Source organism: Rhinopithecus bieti, unplaced genomic scaffold (genome assembly GCF_001698545.2).
Source record: "Rhinopithecus bieti isolate Rb0 unplaced genomic scaffold, ASM169854v2 scaffold_6907, whole genome shotgun sequence".
Classification (NCBI taxonomy): domain Eukaryota; kingdom Metazoa; phylum Chordata; class Mammalia; order Primates; family Cercopithecidae; genus Rhinopithecus; species Rhinopithecus bieti.
This window is the reverse complement of record NW_016805647.1, coordinates 839,301-862,429: the sequence shown is the minus strand read 5'-3', so window position 1 is coordinate 862,429 and position 23,129 is coordinate 839,301. Positions and strand designations below refer to the sequence as shown.

Below are 23,129 nucleotides of genomic sequence, written 5' to 3'. Positions count from 1 at the left end.
TTTTTTTTTTTTTTTTTTTTTTTTTTTTTTTTTTTTGGTCTATTCTCATTCATTCATTCAGAAAATGTTTATTGAGAGCCTGCTGTGGATCAGGTATTGTGGGAGACACTTTTGCCCTCTTAAACGTACAGGGAAGTAGTGCACAAAGAAGAAAGTGGGTAGTGACCATGTTGTGTACAAAGAAAAAAAAAGCTACAATAGTGAAAGAAGAGAGGGGCCTGGGGAATGCATTACATACAGCATTGTCTGATGGTGGTGGCAGTCATGGCAGCCTTCCTTAGGGAAGTGATTTTCAAATGAAGAACTGAAGGATGAATAGGAGTTTGCCAGGCAATGTTCTAAGGGGACAAAGGGAACAGTCTTTGAGGCTGGAGGCCAGAGGGAATTGGGAGAAGTGTGGGAAGTCCAGGACCCCGGAGGACTGGGAGGGTGAGGAAGTAGGAGATGTGGCTGGAGAGAGACGGGCAGCTCAGGTCAAGAGGGGCCTTAGAGAAAGTTAGATCTAAATAAGAGTAACAGGGAGACATTGAAGGGTTTTGAGGAAGGCAGTTATGCCCCTAGAGTGAGTGCTTACGGCTGGCAAACCAGTAAGGCTAAACAGGAGGCTGCTGCAGGCCAGAGGGGACAATGAATGGGGGTGAAAGTAGGATCAGAGAGGGGTGACTGGAAATGGTGGCTGAGGTCAATAGGGGAAGATGCTGGAGCTAGGGGAAGGGAACTGTGCCACAGGTGGATGGTGTGAGTGGCCTTGTCTGTGGGTGCCTTCTCTGTGCTCCTGGAGGGACGTCTAGTGTTGGGCTGTCAATACAGAGACTGCTATTCATATGCAACTCATTATATTTAAACAAACTAAAATTAAATAAAATGTAAATTTTAGCTTGTCTGTTGCAACAGCCTGGTTTCAAGTGTTCAGTGGACACTGCAGCTAGAGACTATGGAGCTGGACAGTAGAGAGAAAGAATATGCACATCCTCGCAGAAAGTTCTATTGGCCAGCGCTGTGCTATGAGCAGCTTCCAGGCCTGCAAAGCAACTTGAGGGGACCGTCCTGGGCCTTTCCATGTGTAGGTGTGTTCTCCCAGGTCTGAGCAAAGGGCAGAGGAGAGGAATGGGTAAGGCAGAGAATTGGGACAGGTAGAAACCTGCCACGGGAGAGGAAAATTCAGAGACAAGAGAGGGGAAATGATTTTCTTACAAAATAATTCTCCAAAATGGAGGTGCAGAAGGTGCCTGTCCTCATGGGGCACACAGGCATCTGGTGAGTTTGGGGGCCAAGACCAGGATTCTAGCTGGGCTTTGCCAGTCGTGTGGCCTTAGGCAAACCATGCTACACTCCTGCACTTCGGGTTCATCTTCCATAAAATCTGGGCCCTGCCTCCCTCCTGGGATTGGGGACAGATCGGAGACTTCACTGAAAGGTGCCATCACCAAAGGCCATGCACAAGACCAGATGAGTGCTCAGGGAGGGCTCTTAGGGACCTGGGGCAGGCAAGCCTTGGAGCAGGCAGGACTGGGCCACTTCCTAAAGAATGGGAGAAGGACACTGGGGAGGGCAAACCTGGTGAGGCACACGGCCTGTGCAATGAACTGGGGATGGGACGCCAGGGCACACGCATGTCACCCATGCCAATGGGAAAAGCAGGTGATGTGGCAAAGACTGTGTCTATGAGGCAGAAGGAAGAGGGAGCTGCAGGGAGGGCCAGCCAAGGGGACCCAGGAGGACAGGAGGCCTAAGAGGGGAGCCAGAGGCAGATCCGAGGGGACCAGCCCACGACGGGGGTTGTGCAGAGCCGGGATTGGAGGATGGCGGGAGCCGGCTCTGTGGGGAACCAAGAGTGTGCTTTCCAGAGCTCAGGCCCCAACTCTTCCCCCATCAGTGCCTCTCTCCTGGTCTGGGACCGTTAATGAGCAGTCCAGCTGCCTGTTATTTGATTTGCTTGCTGTGAGAAAGAAGCTGGAATGTCCCAAATGGACAAAATCAGATGACACCTAGGACTGGGCAGCCGTGTGCAGTGAATGAGAAAGGAGTGGAATTTAAAAGAGCCAAGTGCTGGGCTGGGTGCGGTGGCTCATGTCTGTAATCCTAGCACTTTGGGAGGCCAAAGTGAGTGGATCACCTGAGGTCAGGAGTTCGAGACCAGACTGCCAACATGGTGAAACCCCATCTCTACTAAAAAATACAAAAATTAGCTGGACATGATGGTGGGCACCTATAATCCCAGTTACTCAGGAGGCTGAGGCAGGAGAATCGCTTGAACTGGGAGGCGGAGGTTGCAGTCAGCCGAGATAGCACCACTGCACTCCAGCCTGAGCAACAGAGCAAGACTCCATCTCAAAAAAAAAAAAAAAAAAGAGCCAAATCCATTTTCTAGGCCCAAGGGGAAGCAGAGGAGGGTCTCAGCAGCCACTTGTAAGGTGAGTTTTGAGAGATGCCAGTTAGACTCTCCACCCCCAATGATAACATCATAAACTGTACTAGAAATGTCTCATAGTTACAGGGTACATACAGGGGCCAATGCTATGCGTGTTACCATTATATCTCTTTCAATCCTCGCAACTTCCCTAAGGGACTGACATTCACAGCACCCCGTTTTACAGATGAGAAGACTGATGTCACTGTACCTCCCTCCCACTATCTGTGATTCATTCCTTTGAATGTTAAGGAATCTCCTGGGAGAGGAAGTGGTTAAAACTTCCAGGCTAAAATGTTGAGGAACCCCAGGCAGACTCCTTCATCCCTAAAAATAACAACAATTATAATAATGTGTTTCACGTTTATATGGTGTATGATTTTGGTGCAAAAGTAATTTCAGTTTTTGCCGTTGAAAGTAATGGCAAAAAGATATAGGGGACAGATATAGGGGAGAGATCAAAGCAGCAGCTGAAAGATTAGGGCTCTGGATGGGTTCCTTTAGGACTAAAATGCTGGGATGAGAATGGGAAGAAACTCTTAAAGGGGAAGTGCTTGTGTGCTAGGGTGGGTAACCTGTGCAGCGTCCTGTGCTGACCACAGCTGCCTGGACCTCAGTATATGGACAGACTCTGGATCCAGGTTTCCTCAAATGCAGCCAGCACAAGATGGTACCATAGGAGTCAGGGGTGGGATCCAGCGCCCAGCAGGCGTCTCTCCTCCACCACACCTTCCCCTTTCCAGACAATTAACTAGGTCAGCAGTGGCCCATACATGGCTTGAGTGTGCACTTCTCCCCATCCCAGGGCTCTCAGCAGACATTATTAATCAATTGCTGCACACTTTCCCATGGAGCTTACATGCAACCTCAGAATCCTTTTCAACAGTGTTCCAGGAAGGTGCTACTTACTAGTGAGGGTTAGTGTTCAAGATGAAGAAGCTATTTCGTAAGTCTAGATTTTGTTTTTTTAATAACAGGTGCTTGCTATAAAGGCAGGGAGAGTTATTAGAGCTCTGCAGTGTCTCCAAAGGCCTTCGAACTAGCAGATAACTCTGAACAGACTGAGGACCTCAGGAGGCAGCCAACCCTCATAGGAAGGTGGTGGGGAAAACCAAAAGCATCTCAAACACCATTCCATCTGCCCTAAGCACAGTTTTACGGTTTGGTAACTCCCAGAAGGATGCCTTTTCCCCTTCTTAATCACTCTAGACTTGCCCCACTGCCCTCTGGAAAGCCTCCTCGAACCACTCTAACCCAACATGTGCTCTCTCCTTGCTCCCACTTCCTGTGGCTCTTCCTTGGTTGTGCCAGACATTTAGCTCAGAGAAGGAAAACAGACATAGCATGTGATGTTGGCTTTCCTTATCCCAAACCATAGAAGGTGCTACTCATCACTCAACACCCTCTTTCCCCTTCAGCCTAGGTAGGCCTCAGAATCCTTCTCAGCACAGTCCTCCAGTGGCACAGGGAACAGCAACTCAGGCTGCCACTCCCGTCCATTAGAGGCAATGCACAAGAGGAAATCCATTTGCCATTCATGGCTCAACCCAACCACATTGTACAACGGTCTCTCCACGTGACCACACAGGACCGGACGACAGCAATAGAGGCATGCAGTCTTGAGTCCCTTATTAAGTCTAGCCCAGGACTTTGCACATAGTAGGCAGCTCTCACAAATTAGCTGTTGACGTCAGGTTCCCCTGCTAGAGGCTGGGGAAGGTTTCTTAGTCAGCTTTCCTCGCAATGTCCCCGGCCCTGGACCCAGCTGTAGGCTCAGCATTTGCTCCAGGGGTGTTTCTTAGCAACCAGCAGAGGATGAGATGATTGACTTCTGTGTGTCCAGGCTGCAAGATGCATCCTGGCTGGGAGAGCAGAAAAGGCTCAGTGATGTGTTCCCCACTGGGCAGAGAAGCTGGGAGCACCTACCCCCTCCCATCCTCTACTCTCAAGGTCAGGAGCTTCATTTTCACCTGCCCCAGCTGCCTGCCAAGGTTTTTCTTTACAGAGTCTGGGGGTGGCAAAATGGTGAAGCAGACAACACCATGGCATTTGAACCCCTGCCACTAACTGTGTGACCTGAACCTCAGTACCCTGATCTGAAAAATGGAGATGATGACATCCTCCTTCCAGGGTTGTTGTAGGATTAAATGAAATCATTTGGCTAATGGCAACTGTAACCATTGCCACCTCTCTCATCATTGGAGGAGATAATATGGGGCTGCATGCACCTTGTCCACAACTTTTATTAGTGGTTGATATTTATTGAGTTTACACTGTGTATTGAGCTTACACTTACACTGTGTACCAGGGACTATTCAAAAACCTTTACATCTATTGATTCACTAAATCCTCACAATAATCCTATGAAGTGGTTACTATTGTTACTATTCCCTTCTTACAGAAGAAAGAATGGAGGTACAGAGAAGTTAAGCAACTTTCCTGTGGTCACACAGTACGTGAGTAGCAGAGCTAGGCCTTGAAATCCGGCAGTGTGGCCCAGAGCTGGCATCCTCAGCCACTAGGATATACTTGTCTGTATGAGGTGTCATACCTCTCTAACTCTGCTGAGGCCAGTCAAAGCAGCCAGGGGCTGGGAATCTGTTCAGTTTGGTTTGGCTCCCAGAGGCAGTGTTTACTGAACTGCCTTGGCGTCAGGGCTGCACCACCATCTTTGTTGTAGGAAAGACATTGTGAGTGTTGCTAATTACATCAGGCCTTGGTGATGAGCACCCTGAGGGAAGCCCTTGTCCAGCCTTGGCCTCTGGAATGCTTGGGTTTCTCAGGATGGATGGGTTTGTTCTTGTCTCTCAGACTCTGAACTGGCCACTAGGAAGTTTAGCAGCAAATCTGGGGTTCAACCAGTGGCAAAGGCTTTTGTATGAGCCTTGATCCCAGATCCTATTTGATCACTCTGCCTTTGCTTTTCTTCTCCCTTACTGTACAGTGTCTGTCTGTCTGTTTGTATCAGCTGCCTGAAGTCTCCCTTTTAGAGCCAGAGAGGGGTAAAAGTTCTGAAGTAACTAAACATTTTAAAGTTACTCTCCCCTGCTTCTCCTCTGATCTAGATGTCCTCAAAGGCTTGCACTTGTACCGGTGATGCTGGTTGCATTAGAATCGCCTGGGGAGCTTTCAAAACACGCCAGGCCAATTGTTCCCAATACCTGCTACAGATGTCCGTGGATAGGGCCTGGCCGTAAGTGTCTAACGAGCCCCATGGGTGATCGTGTTCTGCGGCTGGGCCTGGCAGGCCCTGAGAATGAGAGAGAGAGAGAGAGATGGTCTATGTGGCCCAGTGCTTGGAGCTCCCTGTGCAGTGAAACCCAGATCCCCTTACCTGGGTCCCAAGCAGTGCTCGAGGGGCTGAGGGGCAGTGATGAGGCTCACGGTGAGATGTCAACAAAAGTCTCCTTGTGCACTGGGAGGTTTGAAGAAGGGCAAGCAGCAGGCTTTTCACTGTTGTTTTCCAAAAACAAAATCAACTGAGGTTTGCCCTCCAGGAAGCCTCAGAAATCCTTCTTCCACCTCTTTGGGTTGGGTTCTGCCCCTCCCAGAAACAGTCTATTGAGCCCTCAGTCAGAGGAAGTCAGCAGGCTTCTCCAAGGGAAACTGAGGCCTGGGTCTGGGGAGGCTAGGGTGGATGGGGTCACCAGCTGCGCTGGGTGTTGTCTGGGCTACTGGGAGGCCCCAGCAGCAGCCCCTGCTGACACTCCCGCTCTCCCATCCACCGCCCTGCGTGTGGGGCCTCCTTGCAGAGATGCTGCCTGTGGCAGAAGGGGTGGGCCTGCTGGCAGAGGATGCTCCCCTGGTCCTTCAAAGAGCAAGGGCCAGTCGAACACAAAGGGGCGGAACTGCCTGCCAGAGAGCCTGGGCACGGCCTTTGAGGGGACACTGGGCCCCTGTCTCCCTGCCTGGCAGCTATTGTGGGTTTGCCTGAAACACCACATGGCTGCGGTCCATGTAGGCTGGGCCTCTGCCTCCTTGGCCCTTTCCCATCCTCACTCCCACCCCAGCCTTGCCTGCCTCCTCAAGTCTTGGTCATTCTCCTTTGAGCATTTGTCCAGGCATTTCCCTCTGCCCACACTCTCCTTCCTCCTGCCCACCCTACCCTCCCTTCAGGCACTTTGGTTTTTTATCTGTTCTTTGGGTTGCAGCAGAAGAACCTTGCTGCCCCTAAAGGCTGTTGTGGGGCCTGAGCTTCTGCCATAGAGGGACTTTGCACCTGTGGCCCTCTGTCAGGCTGCAGGTGCTCTGTGAAGGCACCTCTTTAGCACCAGGTCGTGCTCTGATAAGGTAGCCTGTAGGGCAGGTCAGAAAGGTTGACCTCTTGGGACAAGGATGCAGAAAGGGGGCTGGGTTAAAGGGGTATTTGCCAGGGCTCTTCCAGGAATAGCTTCATCCACCTCCCCCTGAACTGGCATTTGAGGTTTCCTGGAGTTGGGGGAAGCTCTGTGACATGGGAGGTCAGAGGGTGCTCCTGACACCTCCAGCCTCAGCCAACTCCATAGAATCAGGAAGGGCCTTCATAAGTCAGGTGCTGCTCTAGGAATTTCCTACAGCAGCCTTGGTCCTCAAGCTTACACCTCAGTGATGGGGAGCTCACTAACTTATGTGGCTGACTGTTCCATGGTAGGAGATCTCTGCCTCTTAATATCATCAGAGCCCCAGCCAATCTCTACACCCACCAACTTGCAACTCCAGCATGTCTTAAAAGCACCTCAAACTCTACGTGTCTAAACTGAGCAGGAAATCCACCCCTCACTAGCATCCCTTCATATGTGAGCACACTGGCCTCCAGCCACACCCACCCCAGCCCTCCTGTCCACACCTTCTCAGCTTCTGCAGACCTGTTCGCTCCTCTCCATCCCTGCCTGCCCTCCCCAGCCCGACCCCCTAACTCATCTGCTCACCCATGCTGTCCTGACTCTCTTATCCACACAGCAGCCAGAGGGGACCTTTTAGAAAACTAAATGCAATCATGCCATCTCCCTGATTGAACTCTTCAGTAACTCCCTGTTGCTCTCAGGCTGGAGAACACATTGCTAAATGCGACCCATGCAGCCTTCAGGTATAGCCCTTATTACCCTCTCCAGCCTCATGGCTCACCTGCCCTTGCTTCTGGAGTCCAGCTACATGGTGGAGCACAGGAACCAGGTTGCTGGGTTCAAGATCAGCTCTGCCAATTACTGACTATGCGACCTTGGGCAAGTTATTCAAGCTCTCTGTGCCTTAGGTTACACCTCTGTAAAATAAGGGTTATGATAATAAGAGTACTTTTATGAGGGTTGTTTTTAGGATTAAAAAAAGTTAAGACATAAAGTGCTTTGAGTAGTGACTGGTACTCCAGTAATAGATCATCCTATCTCCTTGAAAGAGCCAAGTTTCACCTCTCACAGGCCTAGAGTCAAGGTATGGGCTCTGAGCCAGGCTTCTGGGTTCAAATTCTGCCTCTGTCCTTTCAGGCTGCGTGCTGTCTTGCAGGTTACTTGGCCCCTCTCTGTCTTAGTTTCCTTGCTCATGAAATGGGTTGCAATGAGTGTTGGGTGAATAACATTAAGCTGGTGCAAAAGTAATTGCTTTTAATTGCTATTAAAAGTAATGGCAAAAACTGCGATTACTTTTGCACCTACCTAATACATGCAAGATGCTTGCCTGGCTCCTAAGAAGTGCATTATTGGGTTAGCTTTCAGCCACTCCCATGTGCCTGGGCCCCTCACCTGGTGAGTTACTGCTCAGCTTCAGATCTTGGCTCATGTCTCACTTTTCTGCCATGAGCCAAACTAGTCCATGCTCCAGCTGGCTCTCAGCTCCTTGCCCCTTTTGGCCACAGGTCTCATGACAGCGGCTGCTCCACATTGATGTGTGTGGTTTGTAGGCTCTTCTGTTCCCCTCCCTAGAGGATAAATTTCATGGGAGCAGCCTCAGTGTCTGCTTTGCATAGCAAGGTTCCCAACATTAACCCCTAGCACATTGTGGATAGTCAATACCCACTTGTGAAAGGCAGGAAAGGAAGAAAGCGGTCCCCAACATTCATCCCAGGACTCTTACTCTCTGCCCTTTCCTTCTTTATGGTTGGGGGCCCCTGCCTCATCCTGCACCAGGCCCAGAGATGACCCCTGGACCCCTGAGATCCTTGAGGTCCTGGGCCCCTTGCCATTCTGCCCCCCACGCACACCATCAGTTCCGGGGCCCGGCTCCTTGACTCCCTGTGGCAGCAGCAGGGTCTTGGGTTAGCTAGAAGGAAGGACTTCCTCATATGAAGGCTGCAAAGCTCACATGGGGTATGTGCCTCCCATCCCTGACTTTTTTTCTGAACCGTAGAACCTGGGGCCACTTCTGTCTGTGGTTCTGGTGAGACAGGGAGGCAGAGGGAGGCAGAGGCAGCATGTGCTATCCGGAGGACCTGCAGGCCCCTGTTTCACGACCCGAGTCTGTGATCAGGCGCCAAGTCTGCTGCATGAAGAGAACTGTTGAGGTAGGGACAAGACAGCTCCTAAGGCACCCCTGTGGCACCCCCTCGCTGTCCCCAGCACACAGGCCCCTGCAGCAGCCCTGGCAAGTTCAGTTTTGGTGGTTGTGGGTTGGATGTCTTGATTTCCTCCGCTTTGATTTCACCCTGCCAAGCTGCCTGTGCCCTGGGGCACGTGGCTACATGTGGGTCTGTCCCTTTAACCCCTTCTGTGGAGACATCCCTCTCCTGCAGTCCCTGGGATGTAGCCCATGGAGCCAGCACTGAGCAGCCAGGTCCTGCCTCTATACCTCCTCACGGGAATGCCCTCGCTACCCCATGCCCATTTATCCCAATTCTGCCAAAGCCCACTTCCTCCTGGGACCACAAGGATGAGTCCTAGAGGGCTGACCTAAAAGTAAGTAATTTGATTCGAGTGTGGATCGAGACATCTGACCTGGGCCCCTGACATCCGAGGGCCAGCTCAGTCTGCAACGGGGCAGCCAGCCCAGCAGCAGTTATGCTGCAGGATGATCAAAAAGCCTCTAGCAGATGGGATCAAGCCCCCGCCCTGTGCCAGGCATTATAATCAGAGTGCTGGCACAGGGGCCAGAGCTTTGCCTGCTGTGGTCATTTCAGTGGGCACCTCCTCTTCCTTCAACTCCTAGTTCTCAGGGTCAAAAAGGCAGGGCTGCAGGTCAGACCCTCCTCACTCACCATTCCTTTCCGGAAGAGGGGCTCTGAGTTTCCCAGGAGGAGGAGGGATGTGGCAAGTGCAGGAAACTTGACCAGTTGTCACAGTGGTGCACGCCATGGGGCCAGGGCAGCAGAGATCAGGCCAGCCTCATTACAGCAGGTGGGAGGAGGCAGGCCCGGCACTGGCTCAAGAGAGAAGTGGCCTTCACCTGGCCACCAAGCAAAACAAGCTAGTAAAACAGGTGCTCCCCCTCCTCACATCTGGATACCTCTGCTTGTTTTCTAGCCTCATCCCATTTTATCCTGCCAGCTGTCTTGTGTAGTCTAGCAGATCGCTTAGATTATCCCCATTTTATGGATGAGAAAATCAAGGTCCAGAGGGGTTATAGATTTTGCCTGATACACAGTTAGTAAGAGAATTGGGACTAGGCCCCAAGGCTCTGGCACTCCCAAGCATAGTCAAGCTGATATGATAAGAGTTCAACACCGCCAAGCTCTGCCTACAATAGATGCGTCACTGGAGTTTGGGCACCATCTGTGCCAACCCAAAAGAGAGTCCCACTCCAGCCTCCAAGGGAATAGGGGGCATGCACTAATAATATCAAAAATCAATCATTAAATGATATTTTCCTCCTAAAGTGCTTAGCACAGTGGCTGATACATGGAGTTCAATGTGCATAGCTGTTATAATTAATATTAACTCTTGTTTAATAATTCAACCCAAAATTGATCAACGCTCCATGGTTTCCAGGCACTTGCCTCTGCGTTGTCTCATTCAGTCTCCATATCAGCACTCAGGAGGCTGGCAGGGGGTGGTGGGTCATATCCCTATTTTGTAGATTCCCCTGAAGGGGAGGTGCCAGGCTCAAGGTCACAGCTGCAGGTCTCACCTGGCTTCTCCCTCTGGGCTGTGTCTATGCCACAGCTTGGACCACCCCACATATTGCAGAGGCCCAGGTTGGGCAGGGACCCTTTAAGATCCCTGAGGCTGAGATGCAGGGAGGGAGTGTCCCCTAAACCCAAGGCCAGGCTGGAGCCACATTCTCTGGGGGGAGTGAGTAGGCGCCTGACATTTTCCCTTTGATACTGATACAGGCATTTTAATAGCTGCAACCGATCAGGCGGGTGATGTTTCAGCTCTGGCCACATAGGGCATTCCAGGAGGCCCTAGCTGCCAACAGGGGCAAAGCAGGAAGGTTTCTCTACCCAGTGTAGCTAGGGGTCCACCCTAGGGCCTCATCTTGGGGGCGTCTCACCATGGGTCTCAAAGTCAGATGTCAATGGGGGCCAGGCTGGTGGCCTAAGTAGGTGAAGCTGGCTTCGGAGAGAGAGTACTTTGGTGGCCTAGATGGCACATATCCATCTGAAAGGGGCAACCACCACGCAGCACCACCTGATTGTACATGCTCAGTGTTGCCAGGCCTCCCATCGTGCAAGAGATACCAGAGATCAGAACTGGATGTGAAATCTCCTGATGTGTGAACAACCAATATTTATTGAGCACCTACTATGTGCCAAGCCCTGTTTTAGGTGCAGTGAATAGAACAGAACAAAGTATCCAGGTCCTTGTTGAACTTACATTCTAGTGGTACAAAGAGATAATAAGTAAGATAAATAAGCAAAAACAAAAAACAAAAAACAAATCCTAAGGAGGAAATAAAACAAGGGGGTGTGCTGGGGAAGGAAGAATTTTTGGGGATGGGGTGCAGGAGGCAAGGAAGGCCTAACAGCATGCCAGGTAGGCAGCTGGGAAGAGAGGTAGCTGGGAAGAGAATACCCAGGCAGAGAGCCCAGTAAGTGTGAAGGCCCTAAGGTAGAAGAAAGCCCAGCATGTTTGAGAGCTTCAGAGGCCTGTGAGATCACCCTGGCTGCCGTGTTGAGAAAGGTCTGCAGGGGCACTGGCAGAAGTCGAGCATTCGTTAGAATGCTATCACAGTAATTAGGCCAGAGATGAAGAGCTTTGCACTAGGTGGTAGTCATGGAGTTGGTGAGAAGGGGTCAGATCTCACATGTGTCTGGCAGGTAAAGAACTGGAATTGCTAACAGAATGGGTGTAGGGTAAGAGAAATAGACATCAATGATAATTGTGAGGTTTTGAGCAACTGGTGGGATGGGGAAGTTGATGGTAGGGGCAGGTCCAGGGAGGAGTTGGGAGAGTCTATGAGAAGCTCAGTTTTGCCAGGCTAATTCTGAGATGCCTATGAATGGCCATATCAAGCCGGCAGCCAGATAGATGCATCTGAAGCTTTGGAGAAAGGAATAAGTTGGAGGGCATCATCCTGCATAGATGACTTTGAAGCCATCAGACTGGATGAGGTACCCTAGGGAGCCAGTGTCTAGAGAAAGAAGTGAGACCCTGGATGTGGACCCTGTGATCTCCAACATTTAGACATCAAGTAGGTAAGAAGGAATCAGCACGAGACTGAGAGGGCACAGCCAGGGTGGTAGAAGGGAAATGGGGAGAGTGCATGTCTTGGGAGCCAAGGGCAGGAGGTGCCCTAAGGAGGAGGAGGGGTGAGCAAAGGCTGCCGCCTGACTGAGAGGAGGCAAGAGGACTGTCCACCAGATTTGGCAACCCGGAGGTCATTGGCAACCTGCAGGAGAGTTCTTAAGGGACGGTAGAGGAAGAGCCAGGTAGGAGTTGTCCAGGAGAGATGTAGGAGGCAACAAAGGTTGTCATCCAGGAGTTTGTCTAGGGAAAGAGCTAACCAGAGTCAAAAGAGGATTATTCTTCTCTTTTCCTTTTTTATGCTGGGAAGAACAGCAGCATATTTGCATAACGATTCCGTGAGAATGGGCTAACTACAGCTAAATCCAGCTTGCAACTTGTTTTTATAAATATATATTTTTTATGGGAGCACAGCCACACTGATTTGTTTCCAAACTGTGGCTGCTTTGGCCTGCGATGGAAGAATGGAGTAGGTGTGGCAGAGATCATGTGGCTCACACAGCCTCAAATATTTACATTTGCCAGTCCCTGATGTAAAGGATCCAATCTAGAGGAAGGGATTGATGAAGCAGGAAGGCAGGGAACTTGCTGGTGACAGGAGGGGTTGGCCCTTGTGGAAGCACAGATGGGGAACTCAGGAGGAGAGAAGGGTGCTGGCAGGCGCAGATGCAGATGGATGGCACGTGTAGTGGTGGCTGCCTCTGGAAGTCCTCTGCTGCTTGCTTTTCTTCTCAAGGTCTTCAGTTGACAATGAAGTTGGGGGAGGGGGCGTTGGTGGTCTGGGGAGAGGAAGTTTGAAAATTCCTAGGACAGTGCAATGGTGAAGCATTGAGGGAACCACAGAATGATTGCTGGGCTTCCTTTGAGATCTAGATCACAAATTTAAAGTAAGATCAGTCAGTGAGGTTGTGTGTTTCTCCCGCTTTACCCTGCTGCCTGTGTGCAGGGGTGGGGTAGGAGGAGACGTTGGATCTAGCCAGGCTTGTGGCTTAGTGAAGGGGGAGGGTGTCGAGGCAGTGGAGGGTGCAGACAGGGAGTGGTGATAATCACTGTCCGCAGAATTTGAGCCGGGCGCGGAGGGAAGTGACACATGGTGGTGATGGACAGTAAAAAGCTGGTAGGACCCACAGGTTGAAGGCCCTGTGGGATTCGAGGGTCCCTGGGACTACGGTGTTAGGTCCTTGGAAAATGGAGATCTGTGGGCAGAGTGTTGAAGCCTAGACTGTGGCTGGGTCGTAATACTATTGAGATTTAATACTCTTTCAAAATAAACTCTGGGCAGGCCAAGGAAACACACCCCGAACTGACCTGGTTTTCTAGCTGTGCCTGTGGTAGCTTTGCCTGCTCAGATGTCTCCATCTCTCCAATCAAGGCTCCTGACTTCTGGGTCCACCCTTCCCACCTGCCTTCTCTCCCAAACTCCAGAGCTGCCTGTGCCTACCCCCGCTGGGCTCCACAAACTCTCCATCTTCCCACAACCTGCTCTTGCTGCTGTTATGTCCCAGGGGTGGCATGTTGGCTGCCCAAGGCAGGGCCTGGCTCCCACCACCACTCCAAGTCCATCCTGTGCCTAGTTCCTTCTTCCTCCCACGTCTCTTCATTGGGTGATGACCACGACATCCTCCAGAGAGGACCTCAGCCCCAGCGGTCTCACTGGTCTATACTCAACAGGCTGCTGGAGTGACCTTTATATCACCCAAATTTGACCACATGACCTCCTTGCTTAAAACCTTCGAATGGTTCCTCCATGCTAGAATCCTTACCTGAGCACATGAGACCTGGTTATTAGTCAGGGTTCTCCAGAGAAACAGAAGCAATAGGCTATATATAGATGCACAGAAAATGAGTTATCAGAAGAGACTGGCTCACGTGATTATGGAGATGAGAAGTCCCTCAATCTGCCATCTGCAAGAAAGAGGCCCAGGAAAGCCAGTGGTGTAGCTCCACTTAAACCTGGAGGCCTGAGAGCCAGGAGAGCCAATGGTGTAAATTCCAGTCCAAGCCTCAAGGGCCAAGAACCAGTTGTGGTGCAGGGGGAGTCGATGTTCAAGGGCAGGAGAAGATGGAAGGTCCAGCTCAAGCAGAGAGAACAGTCTTCCTCCCTCTACCTTGTTCTATTCAGGCCCTCAACAGATCAGATAATGCCCACCCACTATGGTGAGGACACTCTTCTTTCCTGAGTCTACTAATTCCAGTGCTAATCAACATACCTAGAAAGAATGTTTTCCCAGCTATCTGGGCATCCTTAGCCCAGGCAAGTTAACAGGTAAAATTAACCCTCACAGCCCCCACTCCCTACTCAACACCCAGGCCCTCCAAAGTCTACAGTCACCTGGACACATCTGAGCATGCTTCTCCCACACCAAGCTCAGCTGTTTGCTGATGGAATGTGTCTCATTCTGTATTTTACTCAGTCTCACCATTAGTAGGCACTCAATAAATATAGGAGCTATTGAACAAAAGCATTGAACTTGAAGTTAGAGGACCCGGAATTTAAGCCCTCTGTGGTTTACTTGTTCAAGGCAATTGCACTTCCCTTTCTGGGTCTTAGTTTCCTGGATTATACAATGGGGCTGACTTCTGGCCTGCCTGTTGCACGGGTAGTGATGAGGGTCAGGTGAAGTCTCAGGAAATGTGAAAGTCACATAGAGGTCTGCCTTAGGTTGGGTTCCCAAGGGAACAGTCTCCAAAGTGGAGGTCTATGAGTAGATGACTTACTTATTTGACTTATTGGTGTCAACATAGGAGGGGGAGTGAGGGAAGCAGAGTTGGGCAGAGGAGGGGCTGAACTGTGATACAGTCATGACAGAAGCCCCAGCTGGTCCTGTGGGAGCTCCATAGCTGGGGTGGCCCTAGAGTCAGTCCACATTGAGGTGAAGGGGCCAGGTCTGCGTTCCTTCCATTTATCAGTAATTAAATATGGATTGCCTTTAGGGGATGGTATGACCCTGATCAAGGCTGCTTCCTTGAGCTAAGAGCAGCTCCCAGAAAGAGGGTCAGCCATCAGCAGCCGACACTCCCAGCACTGGTCTAATCCTGGGAGACTGGACGGCCCACTGCAGCACCCACAAGCTGTGGTGCTTTATGGCTGTCAACAAGCCCGGAACCAGTGGCAGGGATCCGTGTTACACATTCAAAATCTCTGCCCCTGCCTTAATGACCTGCCTTCCTACCCCCCACATTCCTATCCCCTGTCCTCACTCAGATCACTCCAGCCACACTTCCCCCCTTCCTGTTCCTCAGATGCTCCATGCACAATCCTGTCTCTGGGCCTTCGCCTCTGCTGTTCCCTCTGCCTGGAACACACTTCCTCCAGATACCAAAGGATTCATTTTCTTACTTCCTCCAGATACCGCATGACTCATTTTCTTACTTTCCTCTGGGTCTCTGCTCAAAGTCCCCTCGAAGAGAGACCTTCCCTGATCCCCTGGTATGAAAAGACCACCTTCCATCACTCTCTGTCCCCTTGCCTTACTTTGTTTTTCTCCCAGCATTTATCACTGCCTGATACATATTTTATGTTTCTCTATTGATTTTTTCTTCCACGAGAAGTTATGCCTCTCTAGGGGTTTGCCCCATGGGGATGGAGCAGGGGTGCCACCCACTCATGCCACAAGCTCTATCTCCAGCCCAACCCTGTGATGGCAGCTTGCTCAGTGCTGCTGCTGAGTGGGTGACAACTCTGATGGTTACAACCTTTAGCCAAAATGCTGCCGACTCCTCTGGTCTTGGCTTGTCAGTGATTGACTGGTTTTGTCCTTGAGCAGACCTGTGTCATGCACCTTCTGGATGCCAGGCCCCCAGGTGATTAGTGGGGAGGGATGTGGAGGCGGATTCATACAGTCCCTTACAGGAAAGCAGCATTCATGAGCCAGGCTCAGAGCTGGGCACCAGAGGGGCTATGAGCAGGCTTTGTCCTGGGGGCTCATTTGTTGGCCCCGCGGCTGCTCTGTGCCCACCTATAGCTTGGCTTCAACATCCATCCACCTAATTGTTACTCGGCCTCCCCTTTCTAAGTGAGGGTCCCCACTTTGGGGTGTTTCCCTTCTTCTGGTTGCCTTGATCTTGACCTCCTTCTGCTCTCAGAGCCCCCCCCCCCCCATCTGTCACTGTGTTCCCTGCCCAGGCATTTGCACTCACCTTCCTCCAGCAGGTGGAGCGGGCTTTGTGCCAGGAGGCCAGAGTTCACACCTCAGATCCACTACATCCTGACTGTGTGACCCTCAGCAAATCACTCCGCTTGCTCTGAATCCTTGTGAAACTTTCTGACCTTCCCTCTCCACCCCCAAACCAGAGGTAATATCACCCTTATGACACATCTCATATTACTTTCTTCACCTCTCTTGTGGGCCACACTGAGTGGCAAAATTGCACAGTAGTGAGGAAGCAAATAGCTCTGGCTGTCATCCTAACTGGTCAACATTGTCAGTGTGGGGACTACAGCACATCACGTGCAGTCAGTCCTGGCCAGCCAGAGTACAGGCTTCATGTGGCCAGATCTCTCAGTTAGTTTTTCAAGAGAAATTACAAATGCAGATTTGCACATGAAACCACTCACTTCAAAATATTGGCAACAAATTCAATAATAATAATGATTTAAAGCTCACTGTGGGAACCAAATAAAATACACTGAAAGTCCTATTTGACCCTAGGGCTACCAGCTTCCGATGGCTTCATGAGCATCAGAGTGTGGGTTTGAACCCCAGCTCTGTTCCTTACTTCAACCTTGACCTTGGCCAGGTGCAGTCTCCTTTCTGTGCTTCAAGTCCCTCACCTGTGAAATGAATATGGTAATAGCTAACATTCATTGAGAACTTCCTGGGTATCAGGTGCCATTCTTTCTATGCATTAATCTTTCTAACTTTACTGTAATCCAATGAAGTGAGGACTCTTATTAGCCCAGAGTCTGAGAACTGTGGTTAGTCCAGTCAGCCTGGCTCTAGAGGTGTCCCTGTTAACTGCTAGTCTGGCCAACTTTGTTGCAAGGATCAAGTAACAGTCCTTACGAGACCCTTGTTACATTGCCCTGTGCAGCATAAGACTGCAGAGTTGACACACAGGGGCATCCTGCATGCATGGTCATTACGCATGCTCCTCTCCATTTGCCACCATGAACATGGCAACTCCTTGAGGGTTGGGATATTCTACCTCTTTGATGCTCCCACCTCTTTGGAGCCTTCCAGGTTGCCTCAGTAATTTGAAGGGAAGTGAGGAAGATATTTGGCGGAGGGGTGCAGAGAGCCTTGCCATCCCACTACTCCTGTACCCCTGCCCAGCCTGCAAATGTTAGCTTTGTAAGGGACACCAGAAGAACAGAAGGCACTGTCCCTGCCCAGGGGTCCATCAGGAGCCCAGTCCAAGGCAGGAAACTATTAGCAGAGAGCTGAGAAAAGCATGTCATTGTACACATGAGCGTGAGGTGCAGGAAGATGCAACTGGTTTATAGGGTCCTGTGTTTGGGGTTAATTTCTTTAAGAGTGCTCCAAAGACATCAGACATTGTGATTACCAGGATGGGCTTTCTTGTCTCCTTCTTATTACCCAGATGCCTGGTGGCCAGTGGAAGGCCATTAACTGCCTGTCTTTGATCCAGGAAGAGTTCTGCCAGCTCCCCTTCCCCACTTCCTGCCCTCCTTGTCAGCCCACAGCCGCTTTCCAGGGCTTGGTGTCTACGAGCTCCTGGTGACTCCTCTTGTCTGTCTCCTTGTACAGAAATGGAAGCTCCACTCAAGGAGGCGCCGGGAGGCCCCAAAGACATCTCCAGGATGTAACTGCCCGCCAGGTAAGCAGCCCTGCAAACAGGTGACAGTGGGTGTTCCTAGGACTGAGACCAGAGGTTCTTCCTGGTGGCCATGCTCTAGCCACACCTCACTCAGGCCATCACTTTTCATTTGAAAGACAGGAGTGACAATATCTGTGGCTGCCTTCCATCTACTCACTGATTGGCCTGCCTGCCCCACATCCATCAGTCCACCCACCATTCATTTGTTCATAGAGTCTTTTATGGGCCTGATACTCTTTGAACCAGGTTGTGGGGAAGTCAGATAAGATGATGGGCATGGCTGTTTTGAAAGTTATGAAGTGCTATGCACGTCAAAGGGACCATCAGCCCCCCAAGGGGAGGCACCTTGCTTGCTGTATTCATCGTGTCCCCAGCTTCCCAAGTATACAAAAATGTTTGTTACCTGAATGAATGACCCCATAATTGTAAGATCTTATTTTCTATAGCTAGCTGGATTAGGGCAATGCATGTTCACTATATGGCCTTTAAGCTACGTGCAACACACACATGCTTACATGAAAGGAATGAAGGCACAAGCCAAAGGTTGCAAGGCAAGGCTGTGTAATACAGTGAACTGGTCTAATCTAGAACAAAAATCTGCTTTTGCCACTTACTAGCTCTGTGTGGACAGACCCCTGACCTGCCTATTCTAGCGCTTTCCTCTGTATCCTTGGGCCTGCTCCTCAACTGTGTCTATTCATCTGTGTAACAGCTATGTACTAAGGACCTGCTGGGCACCATGCAGTGTGTTGGGTTCAAGTGCATTGTCCACCGTGAATGCAAATGATAAGTTACAGCTTATGAGAACTTTTCTAGGTGCCTGTTACTTTTCTAGGTGCCTGTTATTGTTAAGCCATGAGAATGACAGATGAGGAAGTTTGACTGTTTCCTTGAGGAACTAGAATGGGCTGTACCTCTTTGGGGGTGGGGAAGGAAGGCCTAAAGAAGAGTTGGGGAAGACAAGGTATCACATTTAAGTAATGGCAGAGAGTTTTGGTCTGCTACCGGCCTCTCCCAGCTCAGCGTGTGGCCTCCTGGATACCCATGGTGGCAGGTGGCATTTGCAGGGTGCTCACTAGGCTCTCTGGCAGGCCTTCCTCTGGCCCCAGAAGCCGAGGGGCTCAAGTAACCCTCATCAAGGTCCCCAAGCCAGGGAAGAGAGGCCGACAGATGTTAAGTATATGGGAAACGAGGGACTGCATTTGCTGGAGAGTGAATGGGCTGTGGTGGGAGTCACAGTTACAGGATGCTGCCCTGGGAGACAAGGAGACTGTGAAAAGATTCAGCTGGACCCGGTGAGAAGAGGGTCGTCTGGGTTAATTAAAAGGGTGTCCAGAAGCCCTGGGAAGCTGCCTCCCTCCCTCTGGGCCCTGAAGATTGGGCCCGGGGGTCTGGGAAAGTTTTCCGGAGAGGAATGCCAAGATTAATGAGATGGGGTGGAGGTGAGGGTTGGGTGATGGGGCCTGGGCAGAGAGACCATTTGCATCAGGGCTGTGGGGCAGCCCATGTTTCCAAGGATCGTGTCTGTTGCTCTTATAACTCTTGGGCAATGACAACCGATTTTTGCTCAGCATACAGAATGCTGGTTAAGGGCAGGATATTTGGAGTCACAGAAGATGTAGGTTTGAATTCCATTTCCATCATGGACCAACCTTATGACCTTCAGAGAGTTATTTAACCTCCTTGTGCCTCAGTTGCCTTGTCTGAAAACAGGGACAATGGACACCGGCGAGGTAGAGATTCTTCGAGATAATCCTGGAAACTGCTTAGCATCTTCTCTGATTCCTAGTAAGCACGATTATTGTTATTTTCTCAACTGCCTCTCACACTTCAAAGATGCAGAGAAATCCTTATCAAATGCCATGTCCTAGTGTTGGGGGCACATTTGTGACTAGGCAGAGGCTTGCCTTTCTCCCTTCCCTGCCTCACTGGGGAAAGCACATCAGTTATCTGGTGACCTTCAAGTGTCCTGTCCATCATCAGAGTGGGTGGCTCTCAACAGGTTTCAATATTGTGCTTCAGAAAGTCGGGCTCAGGTAGTCCTGGGAGGCTGGGAGCTGGGGAGGAATGTGGCAGGAGGGGGAAGGTCTTGGAAGAGCGCTTCTCTTCTCCCTGCCTGCTGGGAGTCTGTGCGGAACCCATGGGTCCTGGGCAGTGAGGAGAAGACCATGAAGCAGCTCAGAGGGTTGGGGGAGGAGGAAACGCCATGGGGAGAAGAAAGGGCTTGACACTGGTCCTCAGCAGGGACTGAGTTGGCCAGGCATGGAGGGAGAGTGAGCAGGGGCTCCTGGGAGGGATACCTCTGCATGTAGAGAATTTCTCAGAAGACAGTTTGACCCAAAGCATACATCAGAGCCAGTAGGCAACACCTGAAGAATTGAAAGAGAAGGCCCCAAACTCAGGCAAAATCAGAGGGAACTAAGATGCTCTTCCAGCCTTTTGTAACTGAGGAAGGGAAGGACTGGAATGGCCACACGGAAGCATCTCACGTCATGGAATCACAGCGAAATCTCCCAGGATGGGCTGGGTCCTGCTGGGTCCCCTGCCCTGCCTCTCTCTGACCTGAGGCTTCTCATGCCTTGGTATGGTAACCTTCTCAACACTAAACCCAACCTATTATAAATAACAGCAGTTACTGCCGCTGTGTCCCACTTGAGCACCTACTATGTGCCAGGCACAGGACTGAGCACTTCATGTGCATCGGTAACCCTCCTCAAAATACTAAAAATAGGTAGAAGGGAGTTCAGTTCTGACACTGGAATGTTTGAACATCCTCAAATTTGCAAAGAGAACATCACTGTCGTTCTTGCCCTTACATCATGCATTTCTGATTATTTCCTGATGGTCGGAGTTTATAAACCACTTTAAGGCTCCTGATCCTCGCAGAAGGACTCATACAATTGTCAGGTGCCACATACAAATTCAAAGCTTGATTCACCTGTGTTTTGCCAGCACCTAATACTGTACCCCTTACATAGTAGATGCTCTGTGAATGTTCAATAAATGAGCATCAGTAGTCATTGCTGTTGACTGGCTGCTTCCTGGTGTTCTCCCTCTGCCATCAGATTGGTTTCAGATACCTTATCCCCCACCCCACCCCAAATCTTGCCTGATGCTGAATTCACTGCTATCGGGACAAAACAAACACACTCTTCCTGGCCACTGTGGTTGCTGAGATGGAAGCCTGGGTCCTCAAACCGGTGCCTGCCCTCTGTGGCCAGCTAGGCCAAGCCAGAGTCCTGCGGTGGGTGTGTTCTTCCTTGTGGCAGCCTTGGGCCCCTGGGCGGCACCCAGAAGGCCTGGGACACATAATCATGGGCAGAAAACCTGCCTCTTTCCCTTTCTATCTGACCTTGCCAGCATCCTCCTGGGATCCTCCCTGTCCCAAAATAACCATCTACTGGCTAAGATCTGGCTGCATCCTGCTTCTGGGCTGCATGCGCTCTTTGCCAAGGGAGTGATGGGCTTGCAGGCCTGAGAGGGATGCCAAAGGTCAACCCTCAGTTAGGAGGGTCATGGCTGCTAGAAGTTCAGAGGAATAGGTGTGGGCCATTTGCAAAGCATATGACCTGGTGGGACAGAAGAAGGGTCTTGGGAATAGATATACATACCGTGAGACTTCCTAGGCCACTTGAGAAAAATACAAAGACCAAGGAAACTTTCCCATTCTCTGTCCCTTTTCTTATTAACAAACGAGGAGCAGGACATTATAGGTCTAGCCAGCAAGGAAGCAGCTACTTCAGGCCCGCCGCGCTGGGGCTGGGTGGGGCTGGCCTATGTCAAGTCCAGGGTGGGGCAGGCAGTGTGAAGGATGACAGGTTTTTGCACCCAGAGGGAAGAATGGCTGGCTCAGCTGCTAAAGGAAATCACTTCGCTGTCTGAGCCTCATCTCCAAGGGAAAGGCTAGGCCAGAGTCATACCCTGAATGCCAGGCCAAAGGGCTTGGACTGCAGCAGTGGTGGCATGGGGGTGACATGGTCAGGCTTGTGCACTAGCACCATGACCAGCACTGCAGAGAGGATGGATGAAAGCAGAGAAGTCGCCTTCAGCCAGCCTAATGGGAGAGGCCACAGCTGCCTTCCAGGTCAGTGTGCTGGTGAGGGGTGCATGAAGTGCCCAGGAGCCAAAGGAGCTGGGGGCTCTGGGAAAACTTCACTGAGGGGTGGCCTTGGAGGTTGTTCATAAGGATCAAATAAGCAAGTGGGAAGGCATATCGTTAGGGCATCATAGACTCCCTATGGCGTCTGCATAGACATCATAACAAGAGACCCCCAAATACAAGGACTTAGACAAGGCGGAAGTGGAGGTCTTCCTTCCCTAGCAGGCCAGGGCTGAGAGTTGGCTCTGCTGTGTTGATCTTGTGGCATCCTCCTCTGGCAGATGCTTCGGTTCTCGCCACCCCATGACCAGCACGAAAGGGAAAGAGGACAAGTGGAGTATGTGCTCAAACCCTCAAGAGCCAAACTTGAAAAAAGAGACACAGATCACTTCTGCTTCCATCCCATTGGCCAGAACTTAGTCATGTGGTTACCCCCGGGTTCAAGGGAGGCCAGGCACTATTTTTTGTGGGTGGCAATATGCCCAGATAGAACTTTATTATGATGGTGGGTGGGAGAACAGATATCGAAGAACAACTAGCATACTGCGCAGAGGACATTCCAGACTGGCTGAGGGATTGTCATGGACAAAAACTCTGAGGAGCGAGAAAAAGGCAGTAAGTTTGGGGATGACAGGCAGTTGAAGAAATCTGGAGCACAGAGCAGTAAGGAGAAATGAGGGTGGGAGGAGATGTCAAGACTGCAAAGGGCCAGGCTGAGGCTGCCCAGTTCCCTCTGTCCAGTAGGAGGCAAATGATTTTATCCAGAGGGTGATTGATTGGTAATGACTGCCTGATTGATTGGGGGGCTGTGCTGAGTCAACTTCTGAGGCTGTATCCAGGTTCAGCAGAAAATGTGGTAATCGCTTATTGATGTCTGCTCTGTATGCCAGAGTGGTGGGGAGCAGTGCCTCTGCCCTGGCTGTGCTGTCTTCACAGGAGATGATGTGGATGATGTGGCATCAGAGAAGGTTTGGGAAGCAGGGGTGTCACCTGATCCAATTTGTATTCTAGAACAATAACTAGCAATGATGTGGAGGCTGGCCTGGAGGGGAGAGCAGCCCCTTCCAGCAAGGAAAGTCTGCAATGCTATGCATAGGACTTTATTTTCTCACGAGCTGCTATTTACATTCAGGCTGTAATGGCCTCTCCAGCCTCGGTTGTTTTTCCATAGCTGGTGAGAGCTGATGCCCACACATCCTGAACCCTACTCTCTGGCTAGCCTTGCCCTATTTTCCCTGGCACCAGACTT

General features: G+C 50.8%; 1 protein-coding gene across 15 annotated transcripts in view; it reads left to right on the top strand.

The window, feature by feature from the left end:
- Positions 1–23,129, top strand: part of COL13A1 (collagen type XIII alpha 1 chain) — a 159,950-nt gene that overhangs the window by 3,116 nt on the left and 133,705 nt on the right. For all 15 annotated transcript variants that reach the window (XM_017873169.1, XM_017873176.1, XM_017873168.1 and 12 more), the window contains exon 2: positions 17,712–17,781. In XM_017873169.1, coding sequence (XP_017728658.1) covers positions 17,712–17,781 — 70 coding nt within the window. The remainder of the gene's footprint in view (positions 1–17,711; positions 17,782–23,129) is intronic.